We start from the raw sequence: 12,507 nt of genomic DNA on the forward strand, positions 1-12,507 counted from the left end.
GAAAATGCCACTGTGAAATGAAAACTGACCAATGATACATGACCTTCATCAATGACAACGACTTGGGTAGCCAATCTAGTGATGCCATCACTTGGTGTATTTACATAGACCGCCGTGGCATCACGAATGGCAGCCTGTTACTAGTGATCTCTCTCACCCCTCTTTAATGAACCGAGGAGAACCATTATGACAGAGAATGGCATACTTAATTCCAGCTCATCTTCAGCGCTGACCCCAGTCGTCCTGCAATGCCCCGAGTCCGTCTGCCTTGTCGATGACGGGTCAAAGTAATTTTGCGCACGTTCATTTCCTGTGGAAAGTGCACGACGAGGAAAGCGAATGAGAGAAAGAGGGATTGGGAGTTGGCGGGGTGGTAAGGGAGGGGAAGGAGGGAGTTGTACAGGTTCAGGTTAGTGGTTATTAGAAGCACATGAAGCAAAATGTTAATTTTGAAACCCACACTGTCGAAGGGCAGTGGTAGTGGCTGCTACTAGATAAGGCAGAGCCAAGATGAGACAGGAGTTCAGAGGCGCAGAGAAAGAACTGGGAAAAAGACTCCTGGGTTTCTCAGTGCACCTCTCCACGGCCTGCGGTGCTCTGGGGCCTAATTAGCATGCTGCAAAAGGTCATGGCAAGCAATCTCTTAAATATGACTGCCATATGTTTTCCATGTTCAAAAGGAACTAATGAGAAAGTCTACAAGCCCAAAAGTACCTGGAATTTCAAAGACAATACCAGCTAAATACTCCGAGGTCAGCGGCCTAGAGAAGGAGGCAAGTTTGGGGGAGCAGATCCAAAGGAAAATAACTTGAGCCCATGTCTCATTGACTTCTTATTAGCAATCACTGACCTATGGGTATCAAGTCTGCTCCACAGAGTTTATGGGAATCAGTTGGCTCAGGGGCACTTTCTATTAAAGGTACACCCCACCTACAGCTTTTTTTTAACCCCTGGAATCATTATCATTGCAAGCCTTGAATATTTTGCTCCAATCTAAATTGCTTGACTTGTATTTCTCAGATTGTGGGGGGGAAAATGGATTAAGTCATGTTATATATTCCACACAAGGCGCGTTTATAGAAGTCTGAGGGCTTCAGTGATTGGTTGCATAAAAATGCGAGTTTGTTTGCATAAAAGGACCACTGGCCACTCGGCCACTACCCCCAAAAAAACTCCACAGAAATTCTTTTGTGTTCTTGTAAAATATCTGCATGAGGTTTTCCTGCTCTTTCATACTCCAACTTAAACACTCAGACTGAAATACTTATTAAGAGTCATGCTGCTACATGACTCTTCAATGGTGTCATAAATTGACTGTGAAATTCACATGTTAAATCCTGGTACATTGTTAGCAGAGAGTTTGAACAATTTCTCCGCAAATAGCTCTGAGGTTATGAAACCCTTTTTTCAAATACAAATTTGCATAATGGTAGTAGCTTCGTGAATCGCCTTTTGAATCATAGCTGTGATTTACCTAAATAGTCTGGCTGCCCTCCAATTCATCTCTCTAATGAAAATTTCAATTATCTGTTCTTACATGCACAATATCTGTAACTAGCACTTCTTGGCAGCCAGAGATACTGTTAGCAGAGACCAAGAGATAATGAAAGAGTCTGGAAAAGGCCAAAGTGTCACAAACATGGAACATTTTCTGTTTGGATCTTCCAGTAAAGGCACACAAGTCAGAAGTGCTTATTGCGTGCTACTGATTCATAGTTTGTGGATTCAGAACCTATAAATTCTTCAGTGCATGTTCAATTTTATTTATTTGCAGTGTTTCAGCAACCATAAATTGCCTTCCTAATCAAGTCCATGTAAAAATGAAGGCAGTCCATCAAAGCAGGCTTCCCTTGTCCAATTGCAGCGCTACTCTGAGTTACTGGCAGTCAGATGTAACACTCCTCTCTGAACGGATGGGGCTCGCTCTCTGATTCCGGATTTGGTCGCCTACCTTGCAAATCCTTATAATGGATATTGACAGTGTTTAATTCACACCAAATGCGAGCCGATGGTGGGAGAGAAGAAAAAAGATGATTGCTTTTCCAGAGCAACTTGAGAATGAACTTTATTTTCCACCCAGGATTTGCTCTGCCTCTTGTGCATAAAAAATAATGACAAAATAGATAATAATTACTAGCCATACACAGCGAAAGCAAAATAAACCATATTAAATCAAGAATCTAACATGTGACTCATCCCCGAGAAAACTGGCACACTCACAACCTCGAACACATCCTAATTTACCATCCCATTCCTCAAGAGTTCTCTCTGACATACTGAATTATAAGGGGGCATATTCGTATGCCTGATTGGCCTTAAGCTGTGTTTTGGGGGCGTTGTGAGTACACCACACAGACAGCGGATCGGCTCGATAGCGTAGTAGCGTATGTAAATGCACTCTCCTATGACTCCAGCCCACCACAAGGCATGTAGCCGAGAGTGGGAGTCAAGGCTGATTGTGTCGAGGGTACTTCTAGATAGAGATAGAACACCCACTACTGTAGCGTTCTCCAGCGAAGGAAGAAGTTATACGAGGGTTGCTTGTTAGGACACGCTTGCTTTGGAATGCAGGGACCAAGGGCCCCCCAAATGGAAAGCTACAGACTGAGAGAAGGAAAGAGGCAGTGAGAGAAAGGTTAGATCAGGAACACATCTACTGTCAACAAATTTGAGGCTAATGAAGAATGAAGCTTCACCTCTTTCTTTGGCAGGGGCTCGCGGCTCCATTTTTTTTTGGTGAGCTGCAAGGGTGCTATCTGGCCTGTCACCTCGAATTTCTCTCCCGAGCCAAACCGGAGGAATGGAACGCTCGGTGCTTCTTTCTCCATCAAAGGCTGGGTTTTCAATGCCCACCACATTAGCTCTCGCTTCTCTCCCTGACAGAATAAATAGAAACATAAATGAAAATACAATGACACGCAGGGCCGGGACAACACTTACATCAAAGTGAGTCATTAAAAGAAAAAAGAAAAAAACAAGGCATATTTATAAACAACAGAATTCTATTGGTGCTTTGACTGCCCCAAAATGTTCAAGCGCATCCTCCTCGAATGATGCTAAAACACAATTAGGTTAAAATTAAATCAGAATCTTGCAGGAGGAGGAGAAAAAAAAGAGGAGAAGAAGAAATGATTAAAATAATTACAAATTGCGCCCTGACAAGCAAGAGCAAAATTTAGCCCAAAGCCATTTGTCTGTAATTAGTTAATTAATCCTTACACAAATTATGAGCAATAACTCATCAAGCAGGACTCACCCATCAGAAATTCAGCCGACTTGGATTTCTTCTGCTTAGGTTGCTGCAGAGCCTTCTGCTGTAACTTCTGGAGGGAAATTGTTAAATGAATAAATTAGCTGCAGAATGAAGATCATCATTTATGATCCGCAACTAACGCAGTATTTTAAATATGGGACGACACTGAAATGTCATTTAATTTACATCGCCGCTAAAGGGGTCAAGCACTAATTGAACAACAGGAGTGGAAAAGAATTTAATCATAAATAGATAAGAAAAGTTGACACGAATGTGTAATGAAGGTCACATTAAAATACTCCCTCCTTGTTTCTAAAAAGAACGGGCAACAACACTCGCGCCTGGAAAATTATGCATTTTCTTTCTTTCTTTCTTTCTTTTTTTCTGCACAAGCTGCATGAGAGTACACCGTCTCGGTGTGCAAATGAGTATGGAAATCCAGGCACACTTCTCATTACTTCCATTCACATGAACTCAACCTAAAAACCCTCAAAGGAGGGAGAGAAGTGGTGTTTAAATAACATCATGTCAGGTCTCCTGCATTTGGTAAAGACAGATTTTTGATGAAGGACTTATTCTTGAAGATGCCACAAATTTAATATAAATGGCGGCAGGGGGAATACAAAGACAGGCTAAGTGAACACTATTCCGACTTGGAGTTGTAGGTGGTCTTCACTGGTATGAAGTGGAAAGAAAAAAGAAGAAGGGCTATAAGACAGAAAGTATGGGTTTCTTTGAAATCAAGAGTATGTGGAACAAACCCCGCACTCCCACATTTCTCTCATTTCTGCGGACAAGCAGAACAATAAGAAAGCCGAGGTAAAAAGCATAAGTAGTTGTTTTTGTTATTGATATGTTTACATAAGAATGCGCCATATAAAAGAGCTTTGTTGCTCAGAGCGTATGGAGCTTTTTAAGCATCATTTTATGCAGATTTCAGTGATGAACTGTGCTCATGCCCATGAACAGCATGTATTTGTATACAATATTTAATTTCAAAGGAAAAATCAAGGGGCAGAATGGGTGGGGAGGGCTTATTTCAACTCTAAATGACAGAGCAATTAAAATAGCAGAGGACTACTTCCAGACCAATCTGGTAAGAGGAGTTTTTGTAAATCTGTTTTTACATTCAACAAGCCCTACAGCAAGACATTCATTTATACCACTGAGATTAATGCTTATCTAATTGTAACTTATTTAAAAACCATTTTCTTTTCGACTGGGTACCAATCATTTTCTCTGAGTTGCACATACAAAAATGAGAGACAAATTTGGCATTGGTGAAGATGTCTCCATGTCGTTTCTTTCATTTTCTTCTTCTTCTTCTTCTTCTCTCTCTCTCTGATTTTTTTTTTACATTTCAGTAAACAATTTACAGAACTTTCTGCACTAATGTTCAGGTGCATACTCAAATTATCGACATTCCCTGCAACAATTAGAAGAAAATTAATCAGACAGTTCTTTTTTTGCTAATGAAAATGCACACACTCCTCATTTGTACACCAGACAACTTAAATAATATTATCCTGCAAACTAAATCAGTGATTTGAATAAGCTAAATGGTATTTGCATTCTTTATATGGTATTAAAATGCTGATTGTTATTGGAACCTCAGAGCCAATTCGGAAATCCTTAATGACTAAATATAAAATAATGTCCATCCACACTACAGTTTTCCCCTTTGACACTAAAAGCTTGTTGTTCAGCCTTTTAACAACACATACTGTGATTAGAAACATTTCAGATTTGTTTGCTACTGTAATTGATTTTCAGACTAGGAAAATAATCTTTAATAGTCTGCATATATAAGTCCTTTCAACACAGGTGTTTGCTATTATTGTTCAATGTTTCTCCCAAGGACACTGTGGCATGTGGCTGGGGATTGAACCACAAACCATCTGAAGAGTGGACGTTTAAGATGAAGCCACCTTTTATGCTAACAGCCCAATTAGAAATATCTGCAATATCATTTACTTCATAATTTATAGCAGACTTTACATTTTAAGCACATAACATGAAGGGTTTTTGGCACTGTTCTTTTTTTCTTTCTTTGTCTTTACACTGGTTGTCCTCAAAGCACATTTTGTATTACTCTGATTTATAAAAGTTCCCATGTTTCTAACTGTGCATAGTGTGATAGCTTCATGCCCTGCAAATAAAAGTGTCAATTTGAATATAAGGTAACCAAGTAAAGAGCCTAGACTCTATATGGTAGCCCCAGACTCTGGGTGCACATCCTGCCATGTAAAACTCTCTGTCATGAAAGCTAAGAAAGGACTCATTAAAAAAACAAAAAAGCCAACTAATTGGTCAGGTGCAGGACTTACTATGCAGTACACTGAGAAATGTGAAAACCAGCCCAAGCCAAAGTTTCTGCTGTTTTCTGTGACTTTGCACAAACATGTGTTAAACTTTTGGAGCTGCACCAAAATTACACGCCAAGAAATTTGGATGTATTATACCATTCACAACAGCCATACTGTAAATAGTAGCACAGCACAACAGGCCCATTCTCTTCCCATCTGAAGGCATCTACATATGCCCCTTTAAATCCACCCACTCCACCTCATTTCACTGTGAAGCACACCAAATGCTTACTTTGCAGCCAACATGGGAAAAAAATAATTTACAACGGGTGACAAAAAAGGAGAATCGTGACTTTTTTCCCTTTCTTTCTTTTTAAATGTGATTGTTGTCAAAAGGAATTGAGCACAACAATGCCTTGTTCAGTTCTTGTTGCATTCAAAGGCATAGCTAGAAGGGCTTGGGGAAGACCGCTCGCTGCTAGGGGCTGGTGGGCACAGACCAGCTAGAAAGTGAATTTTGCATACTGTACGGATCATCGCCCAGTTCAGCCCAGTCACATTGAATCTGCCATCAACCAATTGTGCTTCATGAAACCGTCAACCCTCATTTACGTCTGCCTGTTTTCTTCCCCACACAGCTGTAAACAAGGCCCCAGCTTTGAGCTGTCTTCCTCTGTCCCTGCGCGCTGCTTGCCAGGGGAGAGTAGACAGCAAAACCTTGTCTTCACTGAGCTACTTAAAGCTACCATTTCCAGACAAGCACCCTGCGCACTAGGCAAAGGATTCAGGGACAAGAGTGATTCTGGAAGTGACAAGAGTTTTAAGAGCTTTACACAGAGATCCCATAATGTGTTTTGTGTCTTCACTGAGCTCCAACTTGTACCTAAAAATAATTTCTTATTTGTCTTGATCAACACAGTTTGAATCCAAGGGCATGATACACACAGCGAGTAAAGTCATTAATATACATATATGTGCGACTACACATCATAACTCCATGCAATAAAACGATGTGACACGCAAAAGTTGAGCCTTGCTAAATCAATGACCACTTTTGTTTTCATGTTGACAAAGTCTCTTTTTATCTATCCACATAATAAAAATGGTTATATTGATAAAATGTCATAAGAATAATTAAAACATCTACAAAGCATCTCTATTTAAATGAGTATAGATAAGGTTAGCATTTTGTTTGAAAAGCATACAAAGCCAATTCTACCCTTAAAATGTGAAACCGTCTCAATTTATAGAGCAGCCTTATATGTGCATGGTAATTGTGACCCACCAAACAGTTTCTTCTAAACAACAACCGCGTCAGTTGGTGTAGACAGAAAACATAATTAGTATTCAAGCTTAATTAATCTACGCTGGCCCCCTTTAAGTGAATTAGTCAATTATTTATGCATGTGTGCTCCTTTGATGCTAACAGATTATGTATGTTGCTGGAAAAAACCTTGAAAAATGACTTTGAAAACTTTCTACCATAAAATGTCACTACAAGCTTTTGTACCGACTTAGAAATGTCATTGAAGGGCATGAATTCTGAATGGATGTGAAAACATAAACTGCAGAGAATCTGTAAATTCTTATTGTTGCCAAAATTTTAGATAAGTCGTCTAAACGCTGCAATTCCACAATCCAGGGAAAAATACAAAACAAATACCAAAATAATGCCAGTAAATATGAGCCAAATATGCTCTTTTTGTCCTAATCCATGGAATGGAAATCTAACACAGGTCGGATCAAGGTCTTTCCTAGGATCATGGGAACTCCTTGGGATTTTCAAGAGCCTTTTTGTTTTTACCCTTGAGAACCAGGCACTGGCCTCTGCATCTCTCAGTCCCCCCCATTGAAAACCCAGAGGCAGCACAGAGGAATGCTAAATGTCAATGGTCAGGCTGCTCCAGCACCTTGAGAGAGAGGGAGAGCTGGAGGTACAAGGATTTGACCTCGCTGTGTTCAGTCACACTGTTATGAGGGCCAGAAGTGAAACTGTACTCACACTGCCAAAGGTGTCCATCTCCACAAACTGCAAAAGATCATCACTGGCTGACCCTGATTTCTGAACTTAGACCAGGCCTAAAAAAACAGAATGTGTGAAAAATGGTGGAAAAAAACATAAAGTTAAACCGAGGCTCATGAAAACTAAAAAATAAATAAAAAGCACAGAGATGCTACTATTGACTTAATTTCAAACGTTAAATTTGCCTCTTAATTTAAAGCATGCCTATATTATCAGAGCTATAAATTTAAAAAAAAGGTTTATTTGAATGTGCGTACGAAAGCCTTTACTGCGGCACACACAGCATTACACACTCTCCTCCTGCTTGTGTGCTTAAAACCGTTATCTCTGCAATGCATCTCAGAGAATGTAGGACACTAAACACCATTTATTATCACAGATAACAAATTATTTGCCTTGATTATTCAAAGTGTTTATTCATTTACATCTGATACAATATCATTTGGTATTTTTATCGTCTTTTCCTATGGTAATTCACATGGCTTGCACAAGTTTCTGCTGAAATAGCAAAACAAACCCCAGGCAAAATGTGAAAGATTATCCCATACCATGCGAGCTAGGATGAAATGCTATACTTTTTCACACTGAACACTGCTCCACTGGGTGTGATTGAAAAACATGTAAAGCTATTGAATCTGTGGTTTGTATATGTGAGGGAAAATGAGTGTTGTAACAAGTGGGCCAGTGTTTTTGTAATTGTTTCAAATTACACTCGACGTAATAACTCAGTGAAAGCGGAGCCAGTGTGCGGTCCGCGCACATTAACTAGGCAAAGACCACAGGATATCCATGCACCTTATCACGGCCCACAAAAAAAGAGAACAAAAAAAGAAAAGGAAAAAGCGATCGCGTAAACAACTGTGGAGAGTAAAACTTTTCAGCTACATTTCCAGCTGCATCTATTTGTGTCTAATGGCGCTTATCACCAGAAGAAGGATAATACTTTTAGATAAAGAGGTGCTTTGTAGCATTTCCTGTACATGTGTATTTTATTGAATTAAAGACACCCTAACATTCCTGTTTTTAATTTGGTGAACTGTTTTTCTGGCATTGTGTGTTTGCATGTGTGTGTGTGTGTGCAATCGTTTTACACAGGCTGTAAAATTGTGATGCTGTGAGAAAAATAAGTCCATTAGTAGTTAAAACTGAACACCCCCTGCCAAATACTGAGATTGCCAGTACTGTTGTTAACCATATAAAGGACTGGCTCACTTTTCTGCTTTCCGTCAACAGCCATATGTGAATATATTACAGCACTGCACAACAAACCCCAAAAGTCCAGGAAGTTTCATGCACTTTCTGGACTTTTTTTTTTCTTTTTTTGCTAGTATCAATCCAAAAAAAAAGACAAGAAGTTTGGACTTCTCTGCTGTGTTAATTTAACTCATGTGTTTACTGAGCAATACACCCATGCAAACACACTCTGCCGACACGAGCCAGGGTGCAGCTAAATGATCTATATACGGGGTCCTGCAATTGCATTTGTTTTTGACCTGCACACCACAAAATTGTTCAATCACAGCAAAATGGTGGGAACAAGCAGCTCGGTTCAGAGTTTAAAAAGACAACGCTGCCGTCGATTGATTGCTGTTTTAAATTTTGGAACTGAAAATATTTTGGCTTTTAAAGAACTTTTTCACGACTTTTTCTGGACCTTTCCACACAAAGCAGCATTTTAAAGGTTTTCTCTCAAAACTTTTTAAGAGTTAAACTTTATTCACATAAATTCAAACACTGAATATATTAAATAAGGAGCTTGTGCTTTACCCTAGACGTCTAAAATAGTGACAGCACTAATATGAACAATGGATCTACTGATTAAAAATACCGCAAGTGTGTGCATTGTTCCTCAGGAATGTCACTATATTTGACCTGCAACCTTTTTCCATCTACTTCTTTCGCCCTGAGAAAGACCATCTCCTCTGTCATCTAGTCAGCTAAGCTCAATCAGCCCCTAATCCAGAATGACAGTGGGATCAGTGTTTGCAGTAGACAAGGCACTTCCCCTTTTTTTGAGGCATGGTGTGACCTGAAATTTTCCCTGACATTTTTTTTCCCGTTTCCACAAACACGGATCGGAGCTGTAATTCAATAGTCACAAAGAGACAGGGCATCGCGCACCAAAGAATATTTTATTTGCTTGCAGACAGAAGCCTTTTCTTGTTCTTTGACAGCCGTCAGTCTCCCCCAAAACACACAGTTCACACGGCTGACAATAAGAGTCAAAAAAGGGGCCAGGCTTTTTAACATTTTGCAGCATATTTACTTTAAATGTGGTCTTTGCACTTTATAAATTCATAGTAACATAAGAAACAATCCCTTTTTCTGAGTTCTGTCAAACTGCTCCTCTTCAGGTAAATTAAAAGCAGGTAAGAAGGCTTTTCACTAAACTATGTAATTTGATCTGAATGGATTATTAAGCCAAACTTTTGCAAATAACTAGCACACCATAACAGTAACTGAATACATAGATATTGTTATTACTTAGGATTAAGAGGTATGTTACCTTGTGAAGTCAGAATCCTCCCTCTTTATGGTTAGCTACACCTCAGTCGCCAAGGCGATAGTGACGCAGGTCCTAACAGCAAGCCCTTACACTTGGTGTCAGATGACCTCCTCATGTTCACTTTCACTGGGTGAAAGTACACACGTCCGGTTTTAAACTTTTTATATTTGAAAGATAGCACACAATTCATTATTCGAGAGCGGCAAGATGACTGTCATGAATACAACATGAATGACAGAAGCAGGAACTGTGAGTTATCCAATTTCACATTTTGGGGAAGGACATTTCTGACAGTTTGTGGCAACCCATGACCAACACCATTAAGCTGGCAAGATAAAGTCTGGTCTGTGTAATAGTTTCATCTAACAGATGGCATCACTGCTCAACAAGGCTGAATTATTAATGCGGAGTGCGGTATGGCGCTTCTTCAAACAAATGTTTACATATAGTTTCACCTGAACAAAAGTACGAAACTTCCCCCTTTTGTCATTGCTCAGTGTCGATTCCAGTGAACCTCACAAACTGACGTTAAAGTGCTCGTGCTGCTGTGTAAACATCCATTATGTAGTATGTGACAATTCACACGAGTTGCATGCATTATTTAAAGGAAAGTGCAGACAAATGTATTTCTCAGCCAAAGAAAACCAAGCAAGCTTTACAGCTGCTATGAAGGATAGTCACAAAATGCCCAGCGGATTGGCCCATTCATGTTTGGCATAAGGCATATTAACACTAATGTCTCCTTAAAACAGATCATGAACTACTAATGCTTCCCTTAGAACAAACAGTCAGCCTCTGTTTTATTTATGACTGCAAAGCCATCAGGCCATTGGTGGCCTTTTCAACTGAGGAAGAGAGATTGCTCATATGTATCAGCAATGAATAGCCCTCATTTGTTTTTTGCCACTACGGAGTCACTGTTTTGTTTTATCAAAAGTTTATGATAGCTGCTGTGAACACTCTGAGTTCATTCAGGGGACCCGTATCACACTCTTTCTTTGGTTAATGAACAAAGCCGAAAACAATCAGAAGTTAACTACGAACAACAACGCATCATTAATGCACGTTTGAATCAAAAGCAGTATTTACAGGATCTATATTACAAACCTCTGGGTTTTTTACATTTGTTTAATTTTATTTTTGCTTATTAAGCTGGTTAAATATATTCTAAATAAGATGCCCACCGATTTGGACCTCCCATTTTCTGCCTAAGCTGTCATTGATCGTTTATGCGATTAAATATAGACCTAAATCTCCATCTTATCCAATTAATTCTCTTTGCAGGCATGAGAGTGGCTAATGATGTTATCTTACCTAATTAACCTGTATAGGGATTCAACTCCAGGACAGGGGATTGTTCATCCTTCATCCAAGTGTTCATTATTATCATTACAATCATTATCATAAAAGGGCCAACTTATGATGTTGGCCATTCCACCACTATTAATCTAGATTGAGTCTTTTTTTTTTTTTTCATTTTGGGGAGGGGGATCCTTTGGGTCATTTTTAATTATCACTAAAAGAATGGGAATTTTTGCAAAGCTGAGTAAGTTCAGTTGTGGTCACAGCAATCACTGCAATCCCACGAGGCCACATTATGCGAATGTGATCCGACTGTCTATGACTGAAGGGACATTTCAGATTTTTGCTGTGTTTAGGGCCCTGTGTCCCAAATACATTGAAACTGTTTCTACAGCTTTCTGTCAGCTTTCCATTTGAGTGTGGGCTTCAACCTATTAACTCCGCATACTTGAAGAAGATCAATAGCCTTCATTGGGCCATGTGTCATTAGCTAATCGGATATTGATGAGGGTATTGACACACACCTAATTAATCTCAGGCCTGGTGCTGGCTTTCATATGTTTCCTTAATTATGCACTTCATCTTAGTCCCAACACATCAGCAGATTTCTGCTTCCTGTGTGACAGTGAGTAAAAGTTACCTGTCAAGTCTTGCTCTAGCATTTAAAGTTTTTTTTCCTATGTTGCTCTTTTAAAACTGGTATTAATTTTAGGAGCACTGAAGTAAACAAGCATGTTAAGCACGTTTAGTTTTGAGTCAGTTTCCTAAACCTAGTATTATTGTAATCATTGCCAGGGAAATCCTATGTGAAGAATGAGTAAAGCATGCCAGCTTTATGCATGTGTGCACAGAAAGTATGCATACACACACTATATAGGTAGGAGGACCCATGCATTCATGTGCACGTCTTTGCACAAACCTTTCATATACGTTCGCATGTGCTTTGTGTGCAGCTGTATATGTATATCTGTTGTGTTGAAACATCCCGGCTGATCAATAGAACAGCGCGCTGGTGTACAGATGAGAGAGCACCTGAAGGTGACCCTGACTACTGGCATCACCACAGGGCTCCAATAAGCTGCTCCTCAACCGCTGCTCTGCAAACCACAAATCTCCA

General features: G+C 39.6%; 1 protein-coding gene across 1 annotated transcript in view; it reads right to left on the minus strand.

Moving 5' to 3' along the window:
• The window catches only part of ofcc1 (orofacial cleft 1 candidate 1), a 78,255-nt gene extending 68,024 nt beyond the window's left edge, over positions 1–10,231 (minus strand). The window contains exons 1-5 of the mRNA XM_042228560.1: positions 10,089–10,231; positions 7,562–7,638; positions 3,257–3,323; positions 2,697–2,876; positions 206–310 (exon numbers count right to left, since the gene is read on the minus strand). Coding sequence (XP_042084494.1) covers positions 206–310; positions 2,697–2,876; positions 3,257–3,323; positions 7,562–7,579 — 370 coding nt within the window. The 5' untranslated portion in view covers positions 7,580–7,638; positions 10,089–10,231. The remainder of the gene's footprint in view (positions 1–205; positions 311–2,696; positions 2,877–3,256; positions 3,324–7,561; positions 7,639–10,088) is intronic.
• Positions 10,232–12,507: the final 2,276 nt, after the last annotated feature.

This window comes from Haplochromis burtoni, unplaced genomic scaffold, assembly GCF_018398535.1.
Source record: "Haplochromis burtoni strain Fernald_Lab_line unplaced genomic scaffold, NCSU_Asbu1 Contig_331, whole genome shotgun sequence".
Classification (NCBI taxonomy): Eukaryota; Metazoa; Chordata; class Actinopteri; order Cichliformes; family Cichlidae; genus Haplochromis; species Haplochromis burtoni.